Source organism: Plectropomus leopardus, chromosome 7 (assembly GCF_008729295.1).
Source record: "Plectropomus leopardus isolate mb chromosome 7, YSFRI_Pleo_2.0, whole genome shotgun sequence".
NCBI lineage: Eukaryota > Metazoa > Chordata > Actinopteri > Perciformes > Serranidae > Plectropomus > Plectropomus leopardus.
In genome coordinates, this window is record NC_056469.1 from 24697465 (window position 1) to 24724258 (window position 26794).

The window sequence follows — 26794 nt, forward strand, 5'->3', positions numbered from 1 at the left end:
GGCTTTAACCTGAGCCATGTAGTACAACAATAATAGCAATCACTTCACATCCAAACAGGGCCAGTGGCTAATATTATTGTTAGTGCAATGGTATCAGATCGGTACTCTGTATTGTCCGATTCCCAGGTCTAAGTCAAAACCGGTATCAAGATGGAGAAAAAAAACGGTATCGGAACATCTCTAGTTTGCAATTGAGTTCCTCTTTTTGTATAATTCTACTGCCATCCTCCAGAGTTACAGTAACTTGTCTGCAGGCATGACGCTCAAAATCTGCTTCTGGTCCTCTGCCTTTCTCCTTCTCTCTCTTTCTATCTCTTTGTATCTGTTCTGTATATTTGTGTCTGTCTGTATGTCTGTCTGTCTCTCTGTCTGTCTGTTTGTGTACAGTAAGTTGTCTTGTTGGAAGAATCACTGCCTGAAAAAAAAAAAAAAAAAATTAGTTTTCACATCAACCAAAGGGGGATTTGAGGCAATCAGACATGTAACATAGATATGATTTGGAAATGTGTTGCAAAAAAAAAAAAAAAAAAAAGTAATCGCTGTAAAAAACGCTGTTAAAATTGGATGGCTTCTGTAAAAGTCTGTATAAAATTGGATTTATTTGTTCTGAGATGAGGCAGTGTGACTTGTGATACCAGTGTACACTCACACCTATGCATGCTTGTTGGACGGTTGTCACAGGATGGTTCTTCCACGTGGTTCCCTCTCTCTCTTTCTCTCTTTCTTTCTCTCTCCTCTTTCTGTCAACAACTCTGTTTCTTCCTGTTTCTCTTCCTTTTTCCTGCACGACGGAACCTCCTACACCCCCTCCAGCTCCTTTACCTGTCTCCTCTTCTTTTCCTCTGGTGGAGAAAGAGCAAATAAACAAACCAACCAATGGCATTCCTTGTGCTTATGTGTGGATATCTTTCACAGGGTGTAAAAAATTAGACTTTCACCTCTTTCTTGGAGAGCGGCAACACGTGATGTGCCTAAACAACTTTTTGGTGGCAGCTGTCGTCTCTGGCCAGCTTGTTGGTGCTTGTCAGACAAAACACCAATCACCAAGGAACTGGCAGCATTGTAATCCAGCCTGTCATGCTTTTCCAAACACTCTCCAGTCGTTCTCTGGGATTTTATGCCAGGAGAATATTAATGACAGATTCTCAGGCCTCCTCTGTGGGGACAAGATGCTCATTTGTTCAAACTCACACAGGAATCAGGAAGCTGAAACACACTGTTGACCTTCAATGTTCAAATATGATTGAATGATCAGAGATATTCTCTTTTCAAGACTGAATGCTGAACACTGACACAGCGATTTTTCCACCCACTCTGGTGATGTGTCAGCCCACCGCTTTGGTCCAAGCTGAAATATGGCAACAATTTTTCAATAAATTGCTATAAAGCTTGGGAAACTTACTCAGGACTCCCTAAAGCACTGGATCCACAATAAACGTTAACGTTAACAAATTAGCACCCCATGAATGGCATTGTTATGTAATGTACTTCACGTGAATTTCAGCAAGTTAGGTATTGAGGAAGAAAAATGGTGGCAATGTATGTTAAAATAACCAAAAGTCTGAGAATTTCACACAGGACACAAACACTGATCTCCTGGTGAAAAGTCCGGTGTTTGTTTTGACTCGTTATTAACATTGCAGAGGACTTTTGTGTTGAAAAAAAATAAAAACACGTCCACCATAGACTGAAGCATAAAATTCACCAGAATGCAGGAAATTAAGTGTTTTATGCTCAAAATTTCCTGACGGAGGATCCCCAAACCCCCCTCACATGTATTTCTCCTATTGTTAAAATGATACCTACGCCGTTGACCATCATAACATTATATTGTAAAATTTGTATATCTAATTGTTGACTTTTTGGACTAAATTATGCCACAGAACATCGCTAGGGCTAGACTTTGTTTCACATTAATTAGAAAACGTTAGCATGCTAATATGGTAAACTATAATTGTGATCATGCAAATACCTGCTAAACATCAGCTTGCTAACTTTAGCATTTCGCTCAAATCACCAGTGCTGGAGTCGCTAATGTGACTATTGCTTTTCTTCAGATCGTCATTTCTATTGTTGTTGATAATGACAATATGCTAGTAGACAATTTTAGTATTTATTATCTTTAAAAATCACAGACTGGTAATAACGATTTGAATGTTTACCATACAGCAAATGTTTGATAAATATAAGATATAATTTAAAATTAACCTCAATCAGTAAACTTTAAATGCATGATCTCTTTGACCTCTGGGTCAAAATAATTAAGTCTTCATCAATATATTATTTCATCATCATACCATTCATCGCTGTCAGTTAATTTTTGATCAAAGGTACTTGGTGAGATTAACAGACACTGATATACGATGTGCAGCTACATTCAATATTTCCAAGAAATGGGCGGACATTGAACATTCGTGATATGTAGGACCGAACACGTCTGTCCATCTGCAGTTCAGAAGACACAGGAAGGCACCTGAGATTTTGAGTGAAAAAGTGAGACTGTCGTAAGAGTAGAAAAAAAATTATGTACTACAAGTTTCAGGAGCTTTTGTGCAGTAGTTTGTCCGGCTCGCTGAGTGCTGATTGTCTGTAGGTGAACCCGACTACTCCCCCAGACAGCAGCTCCGTCTCTGGGGAGAAAGGAGTGAAATTAAAGCAAAGTAAAAGTCTTCTTTAAACTGAGTCTATATGGGCTCATCTGACTCCTCACTCTCCCTGTCCTCCTGCAGAGAGGACAGTGTGAGGACAGGGCTGGAGGGTGACACAGGGGAGGCAGGAGGTAAAGGTGAGGTAGGGGAGGAGGTAGAAGGGGACGCCGGCTCCTGTGAAGCACCATCAGCTCCTCTTGTGGGGGCAGAGCTTCCACTGGCGCTCCCTACACTGTTGGGGGAGGAGGGAGCTGTGTCACACCCGGGAGCTCCCCTGGAAGACGAAGCCTTCCCTCGGGAATCCTCCTTGGACTCCTTCCTCACCAGGTCCCCCTCCCTCCGGCTCCCCTCCCCCCACAGGTCTCTGTCCCGAGTGGGGGAGGACGGAGTGGACGAAGGAGGCTGGTGCTTCTTGGCTTTCCTGCTGGCGTCTCTGAAGCTGGCCAGAGGGGGACGTAGCCTCACCCCGCTGCGAGTTGAGCCCTCGATAGCTTTCTGTAGCTGTAAGAGAAGAGAAAGAAGTTAAAGCACGAAGAAACATGAACTTGAAGTGACAATGCAAGAAAAGCGAACACCCGGGGAGATGAGTCGAGGGCGGTTAATAGAATAACAGCATGAATCAGAGTGATGTATCCTGCGACAGAACAACTGCCCACAACATGAGATCATCACAGCTTCCTGTCACGCCGTATTTCACAATCAAACGAATAGAGGTGACCAAAAGTGTGCAGTCAAGAAAAAAAAAGTGACTTTACCTCTTTCAGCGCCACGACACCCACCAGCTTTCCAATACTGGTGACATAGGCGTGACTGAGCCCCAGCAGAGAGAACAGTGTGTGTGTCTGAGTAACGAGAGAGAGGACATGATCCAGTCAGTGTTAAATGTATTGTAGTGTGACAGCGTTCTGCCTGCATGGCTGCACAGCTCCTCTTAAACAATTTGTCCCGCAAGTGAAAGAGGGAATATAACATGAGTCATTGCATAAAATTCAAGATTCAGGATTCAAAGATTTTAGTTTTGTATTTCAGTAGTATTGCGCTTAGTATTACAAAAGTATGGGGACATCGAAAGACATGATTTTAAAAATGCAGCAGACTTTAACTGTGTGATAAGGGTAAAATTACAAAATCATTGGATCCTACATTTCCCATGATGACAATCTTTCATTAAGCTCCTCGTTGCCCTTGTCTTTCAAACCTCACTTTGTAACTTTAGCTCTCTGATAAAAGCGTGTTCTCTTTAAAGTCAAGCTGAGATAATGCTGAAAGATATTATACGATTGTTTGTACAGACTGAACCTGACATGCAAAACTGAAGTATCTCTGTCTGAGCCCGCTCTCATCCCCAAGTCATCAAATACCAATGCTTTGTAACGCCTTTTCGGCATGAGATATCAATGCCAAAGGCGCCCTTTAGTGTCTTAATGAGATGCACAATATTTTAACTCACTCTAATGTAAAATGCAACAAAATGTGACGCTAGGAGCAACTGGCAGACCAAAAAGAGTGAGAAAGTCCAAGTAGCGTGGAAGAAAGGGGTGGTATGGGCCAAACAAAGCCGGACTTTCATCAAGGAGATCGACCAAAAATCAACATGGTTTTGTGTAACATTGCAGAATTTACCTACAGTCAAAGCACATTGAGGTCACTCACAATACAGATTTACACCATGTTACGTTACTGTTAAGTAACAAATATACTTATTTTAACGAAAAACTTGGGGTCTTTTTTCTAAACATTGCCAAAACCTAACTGGTTTCACAACATTCATCACGTAAAACGCAATAAAGTCATTCTTAAATTACTAAAAATAATTTTTAAACTAATATTTTTGTGTCAAATTATTGAAAGTAGTAGTACAATACGTGGGATAATGTAAAGAAAAATGCTCATTATTGTGAAATGAAAGCCAGAATGGTGATGCAGGACCCCAACCTGAATAAGAGGAGTCTTGAATAAAACTGTACATGATGTCTTACATAATCTGTTTCTGTACATGATGTTTGCATGTGACAACATGTCACTCAAGTGTTGCTGTGGTCACCTTGTGCAGAGAAGTCCTCTCCACCAGCTGAAACGGGGAGGGGTCTATACGTATCTGCTCCATATCGATTGGTTTATCCAGCTCTTCCTCTTCCCAGGCTTTGATCTGCATCAGCCAATCACAAGGCAGAGAGATGGACTCAGAGTATACAGAGTTTCTATTTATTGATCTGGATGGTTTGGTTGTCTCATTGTTGGCTGTGTGGATGCAGAATCAATAAGTGTACAGTACCTCCTCAGGGGACATGGTGTCCGTCAGCGGCGGGGGTGTGGTCTCCTGAGGAAAGGGAGTGGGGGAGAAGGAGCGAGGGCCAGATGGATGAGCAGGCAGTCAGTTTGAAAAACTGCACAGATGATAAAATGACCCCTGGTGGTTTAATGGCATCGGCCATTGCACAACATGTCAGCTCCTGTATGTATGCGTCATGTCATGCCCCTCCCGTCACATTAGCAGGGTTGGCCAGAGCTGCCATGTTGGACTGATGCCCCCCCCGTCTGAGCTGTCGCTGCCAACTCGACAGCAGATCAGTAATGCTCCTTTGCGCTTCAGGGGTCAAAACGATGAGTATGTGAGGTTGATCTTACCTGAGTTTCAGTCTGGCCTGACAGAGATGAGGACGAGAAGAGTCTCTGAAGGGTCCTCCTGACAGACGGCAGCTTGCGCTTGTCTGAGGATAAGGTATGGCAACACATGTAAGAGGAGAAAGGAAGCGACATTGATGGGACGACTTGTTTTTATGTGCAGTGGAAACGCCATGTTACCTGAGCCTGTGTGGTTGGTGGAGGGCTCCTGAGGTTTGGGGGATGGGATGGGCCCGTTGCATTCTTCCTGTACAGGAGCAGTCTGCGGATAAAACATGGTTGGTAACTGAGTCACATTTTTTTAAACTAAACTACTTCCTGTGAATTAAGTTCATTTTTTTCCACCTTGTTTGCGCTCTCCTCTCCACCCTCCTCGTCTACGAAGGCAAAGGACTCCCAGCTCACTTTGGAGCCCTGGCCTGGTGACCTCGGACCTCGTTCAAAGACTCGTCGCTCTGGTGAGAGCCACCAGTCAAAGACGGCTTGAAGCTCCGTCCTCTCGATGGAGCCCAGAAGAATCATGGATTCTACAGGGAGAAATGTTCAAAGGAAATACACTTACTCTCTTTCTTTCTTGGAGTTAGATGAGAAGATCAGCACTGCTCATATGTCTGTGGGATAAATAAGGAGATACAGCCAGAGTGGGTTTAGCTTAGCACAGGGACTGGAAACAGGGGGAAACAGCTGACTGGGCTCTGTCCAAAGCCTACTAGCACCATTGACGACGTTAAAAATGTTCATCAACAACCTTTTTCTCAGTGACGAAGATGAGATATTGACAAGCTAAAAACAGATAGCTGATTATAGAAGCTAGGACAAATTGTATTTTTTTTTTTTTGTTGATGACACAAGACATAACTAAAATCTTGATGGTGGGCTAGTGGACATTCAAAATAAGAGAAGAGGAGAATAGAATGATTTTCTGAAAAATATTAGAAAAATCTTTTTACATGGGGGCCGCGTGGCTGCGTTTGCAATTATTTTCTGATGCTGTATGAGCAGTATGAGATCTGAGGGCCACCGAGTAAGTTCCAATAAATAGTCGGCGCCATGATGTTTTACTAGCCTGCAAAACACTCACACCAGAGCAGCATCAGACATTAGCCAAGTTGTGAGCTATTTCAGCAGTAAATAAGCAGCTGTGTGTCTGTCTGTGGATGGTGGAAGTTTGTTAGTTGCAGCAGTGGCTGTCTGCAGATAGCTCCAGTCGCTGAACAGTTGCAGAGCAGCCACCAGACTGTCGAGCCCCACAGGACTCCACTCAGAATCCAGCTCTCTAAGGAAAAATTATGGTTTGCATAGCATTTTCATCTAAAGACTGAGACTTAATCTAAAATTGCTGCCAAAGGCAACACTGCAAGTGAGAGAAGAATTAAGGCCCAAAAAGACAATGTAAGTGACCGTACCTTTAGAGTCGACCAGCGGGATGGTTTTCAGAGTTGTGGTCTCCAGCAGATGGTTCAGCTCCCGATAGGTCGATTGAGAAGACAGAAACATCACTTTACGCACCATGATGTCCTCCACAAAGATGTTATACTTGCTGTGAATGCAGAAATACCACAATAAATACCCTTTGCCTAATGATGACAGCTGTGTGGAAAACATTAACAAACAAAAAAGGCTTCTTAAAATTTACCTGATGTGCCCGAGTGCCAACTCAGGCAGGTAGGGCAGCTTCTTCACCTGGATGATGGAGTCGTAGAGAGAAGGCTGCAGACCCTGCGCCACCATGTTTGCTAGGATGACCGCCACCATCATAGGCAGGATGTGGGAGATTTGACCGGTCAGCTCAAAGCAGATTACCGCAGTGGAAACTGTGTGCGTGACGGCTCCGGTCATTGCTGCTGCACCTGGTAGAAAGAAGAGGGCGGGAAACATGGTCAGGTTTTATTCCTATAATATCTCCCCTCCATGTCAGTTCTCTGTACCAGTTTGGATTCTCTATTTTTTGTAATGTATAAATAAATGATGAAAAAGTATGTTTTCTTTAGTCTATAATCACCTAAAAAAAGGTAACTGTCGTGTTTTTATATCCTTACAATGAGCTGTTTAGCAGGGTCCTCATCCACAGAGTCTACCATGTTGCACTGCCGTGTTTCTACAGTCGCCCAAAATGGACAAACCAAACACTGGCTCCAGATGGGGTCATTTAAATTTTTGCATTTTCATATCAGCCACCGTAGTTCTCTTAAATGCTTTGCACATAGGCAAAGTGTCAGCTGGTTGCAATCGGCAATCCTCACCACTAGTTGCCACTAAATCCTACACACTGTTCCTTTAAGGGTTTAATTTGCAGAAATTTAAATGTATGGGGGTAAGATTACAAATTGCATTCAAAATTACAAAGAACAGAGGCCACATTTTTACAAGAAATGCCACCAAGTCAAGTGAAAATGGTGAAACTGTTTCTAAACTGCTGCTGCATCAACATATTTGAACTGGAGGACATCCATGTGGGATGCCATATTAAAATGTTTTAAAAAGTCAGGTGATTTCAGAGTTATTCATTCAAGGCATTATTTCATAAAATTTTCTCAAATCTAAGTCTTCAGTAAGTCCGAAGGCCTGCTGATCCCTGAGCACAGCACTGAGGTTAGCAGACTAACCAATGACGGCGTAACCTCCCGGCAGGATGCGGTAGACTATCCCATCAAACAGGATTCCATTTGGGAAAAGAGTGGCCATGATCTCTCCTACAAGGCGGCCGAAAGCAGCTCCTTGAGGAGAGAGATAAGACATGCTGGTAAAGACAAATTGAACTGAAGCTCAGCAGGAGATACTGCGCTCGCATTACAAAATCCTCTTACCTAATATGAACACTGGCATAAAGGCACCCGAGGGGATGGGCATGGTGGTGGAAACTGCTGACATCCAGAACTGCAACACAAAAACAGGATCAAGGTAGGATCCTGACCAGTCCCAGAGGGTTTTTCACGCTGTGACATACAGTATATTACAAGGCAACACAGCTACTGTACACAGCAGGCATGTGAGATACCTTCATGATGCAGAAGAGGAGGAGGATGACGAAGACACTGACATGTGGATGGAGCCATGCAGCCGAGCGACCCAGGCCGGGCGGAGCAGGAGATCCTGAGATTTTGGTCCAGGTGAAATTATCAAACAAGGAGTTGATACACTCTCTGGGCATCAGCTGCCAGAAGGGGCAGAAACACACAGGCCTTATTTTTAGATTAACAAATTCAGTGCCTTTCCCTGATGTTCTTAGAAAAAAAGGTAAAATAGAAAATAGCATTTCTTTGGTCAAACCTATCAACACAACAAGCATGAGAGGGCATTGGTGCATGTTTATTGACACTACATGACTGTTAGCCAATTGCCATCACAAAGTGTTGTTTTTGTATTATTATACCTATTCTGAATGTATTTAATATTGCACCTGACAAATCACCTATAAAAAACACTAAAACCAATACTGAAACAAATACAAACTAACATAAACCCACTCTGGAAACTAACTCAAACAAAAATGTATTAAAAGCAAAATTAAAAACTAAATACTACCACTACTACTGCTGCTACTAATGATAATAATAATGACTTTATTACGAACACAGAAAAAAAAGGTCCATAGCATACTACATAACTTTTTTTTCTATTTATGTACAAACATTGAATTTTAAAAAAATAATAATACAAAGTACAAAACTATAATAACTCTGACAGTGACATCACATTAGCTTCCTCTGGAGCCAGAAAAGGTTTTACACAACTTTGTGCACGTGTCTGTAAACAGACGTTAATGTGTAAAGTCAGTGGAGCTGCCCTTCAAGTTGCGTATAAAATGAAAAATTTCTCTTTCTTGGCTTCCACATAAAGCATAACCTGAAAAACCCCACAATCTAGACCCCACTGACCTACTTTTTAAAAAATATCATAAACATTAATGAACATACATCAAAAAGAAGTCAGACAGTGTGAGATTGATTCAGTCTAACCTCTCCTGCCATAAACTGTCCAAACCCCGGTGGAAACGTGAGGGTGGCGATGATCAGCGTCACTGCGCCTGGATATATCAGTCGACTGGATGCACACACACAAAAACAAACACAACCATTAACAGGAATGTATTCTTAGACACCAACAGCATGGCAAAATAAGTGATGCTTGCAACAGAAATAACTGTCTTTGTACGACGAGTGTGTGCAACTGCTGATTGTACGGCCCTCCTGGCGCCGCTGCTCGCCTCTCCCTAATGGTGGAGACTAATGTTCCCTGACTGTTGAGTCCCACGGGATAAGTGAATCTCCACATTGAGTGAATAACAGGCTGAAAGGTTGTTAAGGCTTTGCTTCTGTCCTGGCCAGTGTTGTGAGACTGATGAGTTCAGAGAGTGGAGCTGAGATACATTAAGAGGAATTGGATTTGAATGCGCAAATGGTTCGAGTTCATGGGAACAGTATTTGCTACCAGCATCGCTGTGGTTTAAGAGCCAAGTGCCACATTAATCCACAGCAGCAGGGAGTGCACGCTCCTGTTTGTGTGTGTGTGGGTGTAGGTGTGCGTTTTGGGATCTCACTGTTTGGTTAGAAAGCGTGTGAGCGCTGTCGGTCTCCTCATGAAAAGAACAACCTGTCTGTTCAGGTAGACGAAGAACGCCCCCAGGAAGCCACAAGAGATCCTAAAACATGAGAAACAACTTGTTCTTACTGCTCCTTTTGCACAGCTACTATCAGATACTGTATCCTCCTGAGACCATTTGTCCTCTGTGGGGGTCACGACACTAAGGCCTTTATTTTAAATACCATGCATGCAGTCTATTTGAGTCCTGATGTACTGTGTACGGCACATCCTTTTCTAGTGATGTAACACACATGGGAGTGCAGCCAACTCAACTTCTGTCTTTTCAAAAAGGGGATAATTGCAAAAACATATTTTATGACACATTTTATTAATCCCGCTATGGGCAATTTGTTATAACAGCTTGCTGTGTACACATACAGTAACACGTAGACACATAAATAAATTAGTAATAAATGAAAAATAAAACTACGCCAAGGAGTTCTGTGGAATAAATTAATCTATAAATAGAATAAAGTTAAATTTGATAATAATAAAAAACAAACAAACAATAAAACCAATTAAAAAACATTTATAGAGAATTTAAATTGCAGAGGGAATAAAAGTTAAGGTAATAAAGTTAATAAAAGTTAATAAAAAAGAATGAAAATTTTGAATGGCAGTTAATCTCACAAGCGTGTGAAATGTAACAACACCCTGAGGGCAACAGAGGAAATTCATCTGCAAGTACGTGTCTAGAAGAAACTTAAGTTCTTGCCACTTTCTGGAGGATTTGTTGGTTGCAAAAAGTGGTGAAGTTCTTTGGTGTAAATCTGCTGTGCTGCAATGCACCTTACTGACTTGATTACCACTACAAGGGATATTTAATGAGAAACAAAAAAGGTGATATGTTCCTTATAACCCAATTACTGAAATTATGAACAATTTTTAAAAAAATCCACATACTCAAGCTTCTTTCTTATTGGGTTTCATGAGGGTATGACAGGCCAAAAGTATATACAAAAAGAGAAATATAGTATCATTGTACATACACACACACACACACACACACACACAGTTACCCTATTATTGCGAATGCGGGCAGCTCTTGCAGGTCAAAGGGAAAATCCATCCGAAAGTTAGTTTTGAAAAGAGCTGTGATTGTGACTGTGAGAAAAAGAAAACAAAATGTAACAGAAAATCATGAACATCAAACAATCTCTCATTTCGGTGCTCAATATCTTGAGTTTGATTCAACTGCACAATTTTGAGTAAAATATCATGAATCAATAGTGTGTAGGAAAAGTAAATGCAAACTTTTACCTAAGTAATATTAATCAATATTCACAATGTCAAAACATGAAAATAACACAATTATGAAACAGCAGTTAAAACATTAAAAATAAGAAACATATTTTGTATCATGTAGCACACAAAAACTTAATAATTGTCTAAAAAATTAATACATTTTGCTCTTAACTTGATCAAAAATTAAAGATAAGACATTAAAAAATCTGCAAATTTCCCCACTGTGGGACTAATAAAGGATTATCTATCTAATCTGGGAGACTTGTGTCTGCTATATAAAACTTCCTGAAAACATAATTCTCAAACTGCAAGTTGACATAACAAATAAACTAAAGGCAGAAAGAAATTGTAGGGATTTAGATGCAAGAGCATCTGTGAGCATTTCATCCTATGGTGCTGGTGGATTGTAAATATTCTATAGGTGATGACTTGAAACATGTCTGGTTTATCTAAAGAAGCAAATATTACTTAGCTGTCACATTCAGCTATTTTTCTTAAAACACCAGCTCAGCAGTCTTTTACAAGTGTGTGTGTGTGTGTGTGTGTGTGTGTGTGTGTGTGTGTGTGTGTCTGCTGTGCTCCTCACCAGCATCCTTGTTCCAAACAGAGAGCACCCTGAATATGAAGGCGCTGAATGTGGCGGCAAAATATCCCCGCCAGTAATTCCTCACCGCAAAGTAGGTAGACGTGACCTCAATACTGAACAACACCCCTGGTGGTGGTGAGAGGGGGAGAGAGGGTGAGGACAGAGGGAGAGGAGGGATTATAGAGGATGGACAGTGTGAGAAAAGAGAGAGGAGGAGGAGAAGAGGAGGGTGAGATAAACAAGGAAGGGGGAGACAGAAATTAGTTAAATACGCAGAGTGAGTCCAAAAACACTTCAGGCTGAGGGTGTAATTATACACAACAGGAGAACCACAGGGAGTGAAAACACTCACTATAACACAACCAAACACAACACACACTCAAACTGTACGTGTACACTTCAAACACACACACACACACACACACACACAAACACAGGGGTGTAATCAGCATGTGAAGTAATAAAATAAATGTCAGTAACATTATTGTGAACCACATGAAAATAGCTGAACCAATGACAAGGCTGGAAGAAAAAATGGTATTTTAGGACTAACATGATGTAATTACCATATTTTTTTATTTTCTGTGATGATTGAAAACTTGCTAATTAAAGGACTACTATGCAAGATTTCCCTAGATTTTCTTATTTTCTACTTATTTCACAGTGTTCAGGATGGTAACTGGCACAGCATGTAGGTGTCGGGACTTTATAAGGGCCGGGACACATGCTGCGTCTTTAACTGCCACGAAAAAGTGAGGTTAGGCACCAGGTGCAACTTTTGTGCCTTTACTTGGCCAATGTTTTAGGAGGCAGAGGTTGCATCTGACATTGTTAAGCAACACTGTTTCATAGTCTACTTACAAGAAATCCGAAGCTCAGACCAGATCTTCTTCCAGACATTGTTTTTGTAAATGTGCATTAGGACTAAAATCCAGACGCCTTTCACAAGTTTTCAAACCTTTGAACCCTGAGAAAGTTAGTGCAATTAAAAAAAAAAAAGGCAACAAAAGCAATGAGCAACTTGGAAAGTAATGTTCTATTAAAACTCTTCTTTTAAAACTATTTTTCTAATAATCATAATATTGTATTCAAATTATGTTACAGAATTATCAGTTTTAAGCACTTTTTCCAGGTTGTTTCTTTTTTAAAGTTTAAATAACAAAACATTACTTAGACACTAAAAAAACAAAAAACATTTTTTAAAAAAAGAATTAGTCTCTTACTAATTTTGGGGTTATTTCTTCTTTTGTTGCTCATTGCTTTCTTCCTGTGTTTTTTTTTTAAAGAAATCAAGCCAATTTGCCCACATTAAATAAAATAATGGCCGTGATTATAATAATTATAATAATAACAATAACAATAAAATATTTCATTAAATTAGGAAATATATTCAAAAATAACAAGTAAACAAGACGAGGAAACTGCCGACTTTTGATACTGCTTATTTTTCAACACACTGAGCTCTTGACACATCTCAGCTGGTACAGTATTGATCCAACACAGGAGGATGTTTGGTGCAGTAGTTTTGTTTGTATGAGGCCGTGTGCAAGTTGTACAGTACCTCCTAGAGGAGTGCCGAAACAGCATCCCACCCCCACGGCACAGCCAACAGTCAGAATATCTGTGTAACCATAAGGGTTCTACTGACACAGAAAACAGAGGGGGAAAAAACAAGAGGGAAATAAAGAGTTGAGAGTGACAATGGGGGATGAAAGGCGTGAGATGATGAAGGGGGAAAATGAAGGAGAAGAGGAACGAGAGCGTAGACAGGAAGACAGGAGAGTGAGTTGGATAAAGAGGGAATAAAAGATCAAGGTGGAGAGGACAGGACAGGGAACCACGGGGGGAGAAGTGACAGAAGGGAAGCAAAACGGAATAAAGTGAATAAATAATGCTCACTGGAGTGTGGTTAAAAAGAAGTGACGAAGGAGAAAAAAACACATCAAGAGAATACAAAGCAGAGGAAACACATGCCGGTGAGAGTAATCAGAGTTAGAGGATGCAATCAGGAAACAAACCCAGTGGTCACATCGTCCTTAGAGACAAATCCCTGCAGCTGATTGCAGACTGAAAATAAAACGTCGAAATGTTTCCACTCATTTATGACCTTGAATTATCAGCTTCCATCACGCTTAACAAAATCACAATTTGAGTTAGACAGTTTTTTTTAGGATTTGAGTTGCATTATAATAAGAATAATATTTTTAATCTGTCATTTATCAGAAAAGCGTTGGGATACAGTAAAAGCCTGATAGCAAGAAGAACCGTATAATTCAAGGATCACTGGCAAGGTAAGCTGCAAAAAGTATTCATTCACTTTGAATTCACAACTGCTGACGCCGGACACCGGTCTGAGGTCAGTTTCAAGGGAACAGTCTGACATTTTAGGAAATACATGTTTTAATGCTCAGAGTTAGATGAAAAGCTTGAAGCTATAACCAAGAGTCAACAGCTTGTTTGCAACCACGTGCCTATTACGACACGCAAAATTTAGATGGAGAGCAGGAGGTGATAAATCCAGGCACTGTGTGAACTGGATATAGAGGTTTGTGACTAAAGGGGTTGGATGAGCCGCATGCAGCAGGTATCATCAGAAAACGGAAACTCATGTTGCTGCTTTGACCAGCAGCTCCTATGTTCAGCAAAGTAAAATTATCGTTTTTGTCTATGGACTTTGTGTGAGAGTTTGATTTAATTTATATATATATATTTCATTTAGGGATTCTTTGTTGACATGGAAGCATGCAAGATAACGTTTTCTTCACAAATTCAACCAAACACAAGTAGTATTCCTTTAAGGTAATTTCCTGCTGTCTGTGGCAGCTGGAGCGTCTATATTCAGCATACAGACAAAAAAGTGGAATCAATCTTGTATCATGAGTATATTTCCCAAAATGCTGAACTATTCCTTTAAAGCTGACAGAACGGTACAATCTCCGGCTCAGATACGATATGACTGACAGCTTAATTTGCACGAGTGAATATTCATTTAGTTTGGTTCATCATAATAATGCAGAGCGCTGGTCTGAGGTCAGATTTAACCTCCGCGTTTGTGTTGCTGAATTTATTTCGGGAGGACAAAGCTGACAGCAGACCTGTGCCTGAGCAAGTCGGGGGGCGGGGAGAGCAGGGCGGGACTTGCCTCCTATGGGGGCAGCGAAACAGGTGGCCACTCCCACGGCACACGCACACACCAACAGGTCCTGGTTATGGGTGCCATTCTGGGGTTAAGGGTCACAGACGGGCAGGGATGAATGAGAAAGCCGAGGGGAGGTGGAGACAGAGGGAGCAGGGGAAGAGGGAGACAGGGATATGGGGGGTCACTGTTAATACACATGCCAGACATTACCATCACACTATTAATACAGTGAGACACAAACACAGACGATGTGCAAGGGGACGAGCCAAAACAAAGACACAAGAGAGATGGGGAGGGGAGGGCGTGAGCTGGGCGGGAGGGAGACAGATGGGAGAGGACAACAGACACAGGGTTCCCACTTTCTCTTCATCAAACATGTTACGCAAACTCATCTGAAATTTAAGAATTTGTCAAGTCAAACTATGATGGTAAAATTCATTTTAAAAAAGCTGAAGGAACAGAAATGTGTAATATTTTCAAGGTCATCGAGTCATTTTAAATCTCTTCAAAAGCACTTCATTAATGCTAGAACTGAGAGACAGAATTGAACACTATGATTTGAAGTCAATGCAGAAGTGCTAAACACTGCAGTTCCTCTAAATGACCAGACACACCAAAGCTACATCGAAAAACTAGCAATGACAAAAGTGCAATGTTGCATTGCCTCACATTGCCTGTGTCTTAGCCAAAAATGTTGCACAAAGACAACAGCTGAGGGACAACCAAAAGAAGCTGATGAGGGCCAGTGGTGCTGGATACACTGCAAAAACCACGGATGACAGACACTCACCGACGGCCTGACATTGACCAACAGCAGACGGTCAAATTGATGTATCAGGACCCCAACAGCCATACGAGGCTGACTCCAACAGTTAGTCAATCTGCATAGATCCCAGTGTTAAGATGCCGACTTACAGTCAAAACTAACATGTTTAGAACCTGGTACAAAGACGGTTTTGGCCTCTATTGCTAATATCCCCCTTCAAGATAACTGTACGAGGGGTGAATCTTTAAACAACTTATCTATTTACATTTTATCAAGGATAAGTTACACAAAACTAAAGGGCGGGCTGCTTTGAGTGACAGGCTTTCTGTGAGGCATCACCACAGTCTTCGAGTCAGATATCAGAATCACCCCTTGCTCCACCCAGCTCCAACCCCTCGTCCAAAAATGTTCACTTTTGGCTTAAAAAATTGCAAGACTGCTTGACCAAAATGCAGGAAAAGGCCTAAAAATAGCAGTCCACAAACCAATGACGTCATGGTAGCTACGTCCATTATTTTGAAACTGTCTACAGTTGTTTGGTAGACCTAATGATACAATTTTTATCATCATTAGTTTGGTGTACAGTTCGCTCAAACAGACTATCAGATGAAAAAAAATGTGCCAAATTTCTTGGCAATCCATCTAACTGTTTTTTTCATGTTAATGCACAAAGGTGCTAGAGGAAAAGGCAGAAGTTCACCAAAGTCATTAGTATTTATAATTTTGGGATAATGACTATCTGCAAAAAATCGTATGGAAATCCATCCAACAGTGGATGAGATGTTGAAATCCCTTGAGCCTGGTCACTTAGCATGGCTGGAAATTACACATTAAGATTCTCTCAAATAAGAAATAAAGGTTTTTAAGGGGTTGTGGGGGGACTGGCGGTCACCCCCGAGTGCAAGCTGTGCCAGAAGAGGGGCACCCTGGAACACATCTTGAGCTGCTGCCCAAGAGCGCTAGGGGAGGGGCGGTACCGCTGGCACCGCGACCAAGTGCTAAAAGCTTTGGCAGAATCCATCTGCACAGCAATCCAGCACAGCAAGACCCAGGCAGCCCCTAAACAGTCAATCACCTTCATTAGAGCAGGGCAGAAGGCACAATATCACCACAGTAACTCTACTGGGGGGCTCCTCACCACAGCTTCGTGACTGGCAGAGTCGACCTCGGAAGACAGCTCAAGTTCCCAGCCAACATCAAAACCATTTCTCTCTGCCCAGACGTGGTACTAACATCGGAGTCCACCAAACAAGTGGTTATCCTGGAACTGACTGTCCCCTGGGAAGACCAGATTGAAGAGGCCCATAAGCCAAAGGAGGGCCAAGTACGCAGAGCTCAGCACAGAGGAAAGCCCGCTGTGAGCCAGTCGAGGTCGGGTGCCGAGGCTTCGCTGGCCATTCACTTCTGCGAACCCTCAAACTCCTTGGAGTGAAAGGACTGCGTTTGAGGAGAGCCATCAGAAACATCCTAGAGGCCGCAGAGAGGGCCTCGCGGTGGCTGTGGATCCGTAGGGGAGATCGGTGGAACATCACGCCATTTGGACACAAGCCAGGGACTGATCATCCCCGGCTGGGTCGCCCAGGCGAGAGTGTATGAAGATTAAAGATCTGAAACACCCTATGACCCCGGGTACTTCACTGATGACGTGTCCAAGTAGCACCAGTAGGTGTATTCACACTCTTCTCTCAAATAAGGAAATAAAGGTTTTTAAGGGGTTGTGGGAACCCTGTAATTATACCACAGACAACATCAAGTTATCATGGAAAAGCTGCATTCCTCACACATTAAATGTGGTCAGCGAGGAGATGAGGATGATGGGTGATGTAGTCTGTTTTGGTCAGGGCCTCAGCTTACCTCATAGACTCCAGAGAATATGGACATGAATCGACTCAGCACTGCGGCACAGATACTGGCGATGTGGACAAACGGACCCTGGAGGTGACATGAAATGACACAGATGAGCGACATGTAATGTTATTTACACAGACACTGACTATTGTCTGTAGAACAGGCAGTCTAAACTGGGACATGTTGTATCACAACAGATAAATCATTGTATAATTGCTGGATGTGACAGTTGCCCTGCTACTGTAACGGGGAAAATGAATGTACTCCTTCACTGAGGAATAATTTGCTTCAATCCCGTGAGAGGAGGTAGTGAAGAAAAACATGACAGAAGATGATTTATTATCCTCCGAGCTTGGAGAAAGAGCAGATAGAGTGATGGAGAAAGAGAATAAGAGAGGAAGTGGGATGATGACAGTGATGCTGGATCAATGGAAGGTAATAAATAAAAAGAAAAACAGACGGTAAAGAGATGAAACAGCCCAGTCGCCATTGTGCGTTTCTGCAAACTCCAAGATATTATTGTGCTTCCAGTTGGCACAGTCCCTGGAAAAGTGTTGTTTTTTTTTTTTTTTCATTGAGACCTCTGTGTGTTTCCAGTGGGGATATTGCTACGAAAAGACCTCGCGTCGTTTCCTGGCAGCATGGTGCCACGAAAAGCAGCTGTTTTTTCTGTGACATTGCTTAGTTTCCAGCCTGGTTAGTGCCACAAAAAGCAGTTGTTTTTCATAGAGACATAATTTGATTCCACTGCCAATAGTGCCATGAAAAGTGGCACTACTGGCTGTAGAAAGAAAATAGTTCCCACATCCCTGCATTTCCTGCCAGATTAGTGACATGAAAAGTGTTTCTTTTTTTACCGGGACATTGCTGTTTTTTTTTTGTTTTGTTTTGTTTTTTACAAAGAAAAATGGCATGAAAACAAAAGACTAAAGTAAGGTACAAATATTTGATATCTGTACTTAAGTTAGGTACATTTACTTATTCACATTTCACCATTGACTACCAGCTAACAAACCTGGGATTTTTCTGTTTTGAACTCTTATGTATGTATATTTCTTTGGAGAGAATTTTTTTCCAGAGGATGCGTGCACATCAATTTGTAAATGTCAAAGAAACACAAATCATTCAGATCATTTGGTGGTGACGTGCTGTTATGATGAGCATCATCACTGCACCCGTGATCACACTGCATTTCTGCGGCGGTAGTGTCACATAGTGTTTTTTTTTTTTACTGCAACATGGCTGTTTCTTGCCAACACTGTGTCACGTGAAGCTGTTGTTTTATAATACTTTACTTCCAGCTGAGATAGTGCCAAAAAAGTGGTGGTTTTTAACGGAAATTACTGTGTTTGCAGCCAGTATAGTGCCCCCCAAAGTGGGTATTTTATGCCCAATCATGATCTTTTCCTCGCCATTTAAAAGTGTATTTGTGCCTAAACCAAACCACACTTTAGCCAAATCGCTATTTAAATGGAAAACAAGAGTAAAGTTTCAATGTATCTGTGACATGATAACATACAAACGTAATGTATCCATGGCTTACAGAAGAATACAATGGCAACATTTCTCATGGCGATTGAGTTAGATAGAGGGGGGGGGGTGTTTACCTCTTTGCCCACTGGCATCCCACTGCCAAGGCCCGCAGTCAGTCCGACGACTTTAGCTATGAAGGCTTTGAGAGTCAGATACTCCTTCAGCACTACACCTCGCAGGATGGTTTTTAGCTCAGGAATACCAGAACCTGTAAAAGAAACAAAGAAAGAAAGGTGGAGTCTGAAGGATGTAGGGTGCAGAACATAAAGAAAGAGTGGTTATAATGCCACAATCCTACAACAGGAAACCAGACAAAAAAAACAGGTGCTGAGAAAAGATAAGAGAGGCTGACAGGTGATGGAGAGCTTACCGATGGCCTGTGGGGAAACCAGGTGACAAAAAAGCGAGGCAAACATGACGAGGATCATGGGATAACTAACCCACGCGAGGTACTGGAGTGCTACATTGCCTTTAAGCTCCCCATGCATCCATTTATAGGCTGAAAGACAGAAAAACAACAGCAATAAAAAGAGAAGAGGACAGAAAAGTGCATATAAATGGAATAATTATGGACAATATCCTGTGTTTCTGTCAGTAATAATCAATATGACATGCAGTACCTTGCAGGCTCTTGGCGCTGGCGTAATCCATACACCAGCTGACCAGAGCCATAGTCAGCCCGAGCAGAACCAGAAATATCCAGTCCTCCCCCAACTTGGTCACTATGTACCGCCGCACACGAGCAAAACAATCTGGGACAAAGAGATCAAATAAATGATTCACCTCCAATCCGTTCATCATTTGATTTGATTACTGAGAATTAATAATTGTAACACTGGGAATCATTCAGTGTGATCACGGGTACAGTGATGATGCTCATCATAACAGCCCACGTAATGTCAGCACTGAATGATCTGTGTTTCTTTGACATTTTCAAATTGATGTGTGTGCATCCTCTGGACAAAGTTTTCTACCAAGAAACATACATTGGAGTTCAAAACAGAAAATCACTGGTTTGTTCACTGGTAGTCAATGCTGTGATGTAAATATGTACATACACTTTACTTGAGTCTTTTGTTCTTATGCCACTTTATAGTCTACTCCACTATATTTCAGAGCAAAATATTACACTTTTGATTCCACTTACCTGAAAGCTTTTAGTTACTTTACAAATCAAAAGTTCTGTTTGCGACATTCAGAGCATTAAATAGCAGCAAACCAGAATTTGCTTCATTAAGATGTCATGGACTGATAGCATCCTGAGCAAAGAATGCTCAGGATGCTCTGTGCTTATGTGTGTGTGTGTGTGTGTGTGTGTGTGTGTGTGTGTGTGTTGTAATCTGGGCTTCTCTGTGGTTTGTTGTGGAACATCAGTCCAGCTGCACACGTTAGTTCACGTGTGGGAATAATAATCTAATGATACAACAGTTTAACAGTCACAGGGGACATTTTTCTTCATTTAGTACCATTAGTTTTCATATTTTAATTACACTGTTTTCTAATTAAACATATGCTTTTACTTAAGTAACACTTTTAATGCACGTAAAAAAGTATTTTTACTGTGTTGTATTTGTGCTTTTACTTGACAAAAAGATGTTGATGCTTCCTTAACAGCTGCTGGTAGTGGAGAGAATAAAGTGTTTATATCATTTACTGAGGTAAAAGCAATATCTCCCTCATTGTATGGGTTGAGCTAAAATTAAATAGATCCCACACTTCCCATAAACCAACTTAATTTAATCTTTTTTTAGACTTGCTTGCATGTGACTTTCAAACTTCCCCCATCATGTTTATGATACAGGCTATGTGTTGTGGTCTAGAAGCACAATATTTTGATTCTGAATATGTTCCTCTGCAGATGGCAAAATTACCTAAGTGATATCAGTTGAGTCATTTTCTCACACTTGACAGAGCTCCCACAGACATTACCTAACACCTGCACAGGCTTTTTACTCCCTGTGAACAGTAAATTGATTTTGTAAAATAAGAGCAGAGCCCCTTTATGTATCCCTGCAAAATGTAGTGCAGTCCATCCTCAAACAAAGTACCAGTAACTCAAAATGTGTTCATGAGGCACGTGACAAAAATATCAACCTCTAACTGACACAGCGTCAGCAGTCCCGAAACAATGTACTGAATACTGTATGCGCAATTATGTAGTAATTGTGACAGGTTTGTATTCGATTATACGCAATAGGAAGTTCTTATTTTGAAAGTTATCCATATTTCAGATTGCTAACTTATTGATGCATTGATGTAGATAATGAACTAAACAATATTTTATCGTTGGTAGTCCTGGCAAGGCTATAATAACACTGAGGTCAGTGGTGGAGAAAGATTAGTGAAACAAGCAATATAACACTTTGAAAACACTCAATTAAAAGTAAAAGTATGTTTAGAAAATCTTGCTCAAGTGAAAATATGAAAAGGTTATAGGGAAAATGAATGTAAGTATCAAAAGTAAAAGTCCACAACACAGTAAATTTCTAAATATGAGTGCTATGTTATTATAATAAATGATTATCATCACTGATGTATTATAAGCAACAATTGGATTTGGTTAAGCTGGAGCTCATTTTAACCATTTCATGTAATTGGTGGGTAGTTAAATTTATAACAGGGCAGGGTATACTTCATAACATACGTTCCAACACTGACTGAGGTCATGTACTCCATTTTTTTGTTTTGTTTGTGGGCACTTCATATTTAGACTCCAGTGTGTTTTAGACTCAATATATTGACAGACATAAATAATAGATATGTATTAAACATTCAGTATGTTTTTCAGAGCAACTGTATTCCCACAGGATGGAGAAAGCTTTGAAACAGCATTGGGGAATAAAACTTGCAAAAAATATAACAGAACAGTTGAATGATGAATAAAATATGAAACAAAAACAACTAAATAACACATTTTAGACACTTTTTTTTAGGTATGGGTGGGGGTACATTAAAGGGACAAAATGTAAACTGTATCACTGCACAGAAGGATGCATACATCTACTCCTGGACAACAGGCTCGTGCTCTGCAGCGCGAGATGTAAACGTTCATGCCGTCCTGCTGTTGGTTTAGTTGTGCAGATGCATGCTTCCCTCTGTGCGGTGATACAACTGGTGGGTGTAGTTTGGTAGAAAGAAAATAGCTCCTACATGAAACTGCTCACAACAAGGTCAGTGGATTATCTTGAGTTACTAGGCCATAATTTCTGGAAAAAGACATTGTTGAGTTTTTGGTTGTTTTTTTGTGCTTTGAGTACCAAAAGCTCAGTGCAGTCCAGTTCCATTATTTTGGAAAGAAGGCAGACAACTCTACAGCTGATATCTCAAACACTCTGCAACTCACACTAAAACAATATGGTAAGAGGAAAAATATGTATTTTTAATTTGGGGGGTGAACTGTCCCTTTAAGGTACTCATGACCTCTGCAGAGAGGTAACTAGACTTTGACCTTAGTATGTCTAAAATCCCGACTAAATCTAACTGCCTCATGTTGTGTGCGGTAACCTAATTAAACTACAGCAGTGCATCATATTTTATGAGCTCATCGTGTTGCATGTAAAATCATAATGTGCAAAGTAACCAGTAACTGAGACGTCAGATAGACGCTGCTCTCTCCAGAACGCAGTGTGATAAAAGTTTCACAAAAAAGAAAAACTGAGGTGAAGTGCCCGTACTTCAAAACTGTATTCAGTACTATTTTGTTGATTTCATTCTCCGTTTCCTGGTTACCAAATCAGGTGTCATGACAACCCCTTAAGCATGACCATGAAACTATCACTGCAGTTTGCATCTTTATAAAAAAGCTTTTGTAAAGTGTTTGAATGTGTGTGCTTGAACAGAATAACTTGTTCCTGCTGGTCACCTTGGCATTTGGAGTAGGGACGAGGCTTCTTGGTGGAGGAGGCGTGGTTGTGATGCGAGTCCAGAGACGCAGGGTGATGGAGATGATGTCGCCGGCCATGCCCTTTGCGGCCGGTGCTGTTGTCCCCTGCCTGTCTCTTCCATTGTCTCTCTGTCAGCAAACGGGCAGCCTCCCGTCGGGCAAAGTTTCCCAGCTGCTCCCTGTACTCACCGTACAACTGAAACCAAGGGGACAACACTGACAATCAAAATGTCACAAAAACACCAAGAAATCATGTGTTTGTTCAAGTTTACAGGGAAAGAAAACAAGATAGAAGAGAGGAGGTGGAGAAGGGGGAGGAAGAGTGAAGAGGAAGAGAAATACCTCTGACAACTGAGACTTGGGAGAAGGATAAAACTAGATCCAGTGCGAAGAGTCTTGAGATAACGAGAAAGAGACGGGGAATGTGCGGCGTGTGTGTAAGGGATACACACCAACCTGAATACCCTGGCAGACAGAAATAGACAAAACGGGCATAGAGATCGGAAAAACCCCTCCCGGAGAGGAGGAGGGCTGGAGAGGAGCCCGAGGAAGAGACCCTAGAAGAGAGGACATTCCACATCTTCCCCTTCCGACTTTGTGTGTGCTTTACACCTACAAATACACACACACGACACACACACATGCTCAGAAAACACGACACCTTCTAATCCGGTGTGATCAGTTTGCAACTCACTCATTAAAACCATAGGAGCTGTAAAATACTGCAGATCCAGGTGCAGCTACGGTTTGCAACTGAAACCTGCAGATCACATGCATCCCACCACACAGAAAAGCAAGAAGCTAAATCCTGAGAAGGGCCGGCTGCCACACATTACTGTCTCATGTTCACACAGGAAAGGAGAGCTGACACATCCAACCAAGAGGCCCAGGACCACAGCACCAGAGCAAAGGCTGCCCACAATAATAAAATAAAAGGTGCAACAACAATCCACCATCTCATCTGAGGTGAAAACTGTCTCATAATTAAAATATGACACAGACAAGTTTCTGTAATCTGTCTTTTATACAACTGGTCCACTATAATGCATGAGTCACTACAACCACATGACAAAGTGACTGATATAGAAGTTTATAATTATTACAGCACATAGCAGGTGGCCAGCAGTTACACTGTTAAAAGGCTCTTGAAAACATTTGATAGTTATTTTAAACCTCAGAAAACTACAAACTGTTATTCAGAGAAATAATGCACAGCTAACAGCTTACAGCCTGAGATAACAGTAGACCAAAGAAACACAAACTATTTTTCTCAGTTTTAATTATCTGGCATTATGCAAAGACCTGGTTGGATATTACTTCCATAAATCATTTGTTTGTTTGAGCTCGGTTGGCTGCCATACTATCAGGGTTTGCTACTCAGGGCAATAAAAAAAAAAGTGGGAGAGTTTGATCACAGCAAGAAAACATTTAAAGTCACTTAAGGGTAAATTTCAGGCTGGCACTGGATATCAATATGATATCAGAAAGACACTGAATTCTTACGTAAAACAGACTTTAAATTATGGTTTGAATGAAAATCAGGTTGGTTAGAATTTCACGTTTTGTGGAAGTTTTGCAGACGTTGGGTTTTGTTCTCTACACCTTCGGACTAAATTACATCGTACATAAACTTGACATTTGCATAAGACGTTCGAAAGATTTAGGATTTTGGTTACTTAACAACACAACTTAAAACCAACAAAATATAAACATTGTCTGTCGTCAGAATTTCACACCAAATTGGATTGGCAAAAGACGTCCTGGGAAAGACTTTTGTCCACCCAATCTGTAAAGATTTTCAATACTTTATCATGGTAAGTATATGAATAAACAAATCTATAATATTTGATAAACTTAAAGATAATCTCACATGAAACTCATCTGCTGAAATACAGCAGACCCTACACATATAATTTACATATGAGTCATGACTGAGAAGTTAAATGATTTGTGTTTGATAAAAAATGCAACAAATATTGACAGCCCATTCACCAGAAGAAAATGTTTGCATTGTACATCTCTACAAACCACAGATATGATACATTTGAACGTGATCTTTGTGCCTAAACCTACGTGAGATTGTGGTGAAAAAAGTGGGTATTAATGTTTTCCCCAGCGTAAACAAGTAGTTTTTGTGTCTAACCTCACCACCCGTTACTAAAACATTGTAGCAGCATAAAATTTCAAATAAAAACCTTAAGTTTTAACATATCTGCTACATATAAAACATACAAATGTTACATATATGTAGTCTGCAGAAAGGTACAATGCCAGTTATTCTGGTAACTGGGTTGAATACAGCTAATGTCTTGTCTTGTTTTCAGCAAATGTGAGATGAATTCAAATAAAGACAGACGGCACGTTTCAACTGTTTTGGAGTTAGAATTAACTAAAAATTATTTATACAGGAATAAAAGTAATTTTTTTTGGATCATCAAATATTCTGCTGAAGAATTTGGCTTGATTCCTTTGTGATGACATTTGATAGAAAAATAACACTTTGCTTCTAGTATACTGCAAACCCTATACACTATTGTCAGTATTCTTACAATATTCATCTATCCAGGTGTAAAGTGAGAGGCGCAAACCACAAAAGTTGTAGCTGGAAAAGATAAGTCAATTAAAAATATACAGACAGATCCGTTAAAGTACAGTTGTAATTAAAGGAAAAAGACAGAAGTGGAGCGTATCAGTGACAGCGGAGAATAAAATCACCCTCCACCATTTGACCAGATGAGGTCTTTGGTCATCAGGGGTTTACCTGTTCCTCATCAGTTGTCTTTGTCATGATGTGGTAGCAGCTCTGCTCCTGTTCTGTCTCCTGTCCTACTCTGCACACAACCTCACCTCCACCACCTCTGCTGCTCTACTCATTAACACCAGAGCACTAATCCATCAACATCATCAAACAGGCGCTGGCACCAGGCGCCATCAAAAACAGGGACAGTAACAAGAGGAACCTGTTCACAGAGAGGGAGACATTTTTTTAATTTAACATTTTACCTTCAGTGCCATATCCTGCCAAGACAAAGAGCACAACCACACGAATACTGTCAAATAAACTGTTATTCCTCGTTATTTTTTATTTTTTTAAAACTGTTTAACAACAGCATCTCCTGTTTTTTTGGTTTGGTCTTGGAGTAGCTTATACATTAATTTACCCTACCCTGGGTGTAAATTTTGCTTTCTACTAACTTGACAGTTTTACAGCATAAACATCAAATAATCAAAACTTTTATATATCTGGTGAGACAATAGCATTTTTTTAGCATTTTATTTGAACCTAATTTGATCATGTACAGCTGCATTTTAGAATAAATATTTATTTGAAAGTGAATAAATAATGACTAGGTAAATAAGTTGTGTACAGAGGTCATGATTACTATTTTAAAAGGCATTTATGAATAGGCCCCAGTAAAAGAAAACTCCACCAGTTTAGCATTGTATTTATATAACCTTGTTAGACTGGTTGTTTTTATTCTGATTTGTGGTAAAAACCTGGCACCTACATTACCCATAATGCAACTCTGAGTGCTGACAGTTTGGTCTGAGATTCAGGTGTGTTATGCTCGCAGCAGTTAATGCAGCCTAAAACTGGGGGCATGTCTATGTTCCCACAGCTCTGTGTTCCCTCAACACTATGTTGTCTCAGACATGTTCTGTAAACCCTATGTTCCTTCAGCACTATGCACTCTAAACCTTATGTTCCCTCAACACTGTGATCCCTCAACCTTATGTTCCCTGAACCATATGTTCCCTCAATCCTACAACCCCTCAACTTAATGGCCCTATGTTCCCTCAAATTTATTCCCCTTTGACCTTATATTTACTTAATCTGGCGCTCCCTCAGCCCTGTGTTCCCTCAATCCTATGCTTCTTGAACCTTATGTCCCCTCAACCTTATGTTCCCTTGGCTCTATGTTACCTCAAACCTATG

At 40.9% G+C, this 26794-nt stretch overlaps 1 protein-coding gene across 1 annotated transcript in view; it reads right to left on the reverse strand.

The window, feature by feature from the left end:
• Positions 1-2257: 2257 nt before the first annotated feature.
• clcn1b (chloride channel, voltage-sensitive 1b) overlaps positions 2258-26794 on the reverse strand; it is a 36997-nt gene continuing 12460 nt past the window's right edge. Inside the window, exons 2-23 of the mRNA XM_042489314.1 lie at positions 22837-23053; positions 19595-19726; positions 19345-19473; positions 19049-19182; positions 17448-17525; positions 13250-13328; positions 11689-11814; positions 10877-10961; positions 9814-9915; positions 9233-9317; positions 8272-8427; positions 8081-8150; positions 7880-7990; positions 6910-7123; positions 6680-6813; positions 5619-5800; positions 5454-5535; positions 5277-5359; positions 4924-4968; positions 4693-4797; positions 3404-3490; positions 2258-3149 (exon numbers count right to left, since the gene is read on the reverse strand). Coding sequence (XP_042345248.1) covers positions 2685-3149; positions 3404-3490; positions 4693-4797; positions 4924-4968; positions 5277-5359; positions 5454-5535; positions 5619-5800; positions 6680-6813; positions 6910-7123; positions 7880-7990; positions 8081-8150; positions 8272-8427; positions 9233-9317; positions 9814-9915; positions 10877-10961; positions 11689-11814; positions 13250-13328; positions 17448-17525; positions 19049-19182; positions 19345-19473; positions 19595-19726; positions 22837-23053 — 2901 coding nt within the window. The 3' untranslated portion in view covers positions 2258-2684. The remainder of the gene's footprint in view (positions 3150-3403; positions 3491-4692; positions 4798-4923; positions 4969-5276; positions 5360-5453; positions 5536-5618; positions 5801-6679; positions 6814-6909; positions 7124-7879; positions 7991-8080; positions 8151-8271; positions 8428-9232; positions 9318-9813; positions 9916-10876; positions 10962-11688; positions 11815-13249; positions 13329-17447; positions 17526-19048; positions 19183-19344; positions 19474-19594; positions 19727-22836; positions 23054-26794) is intronic.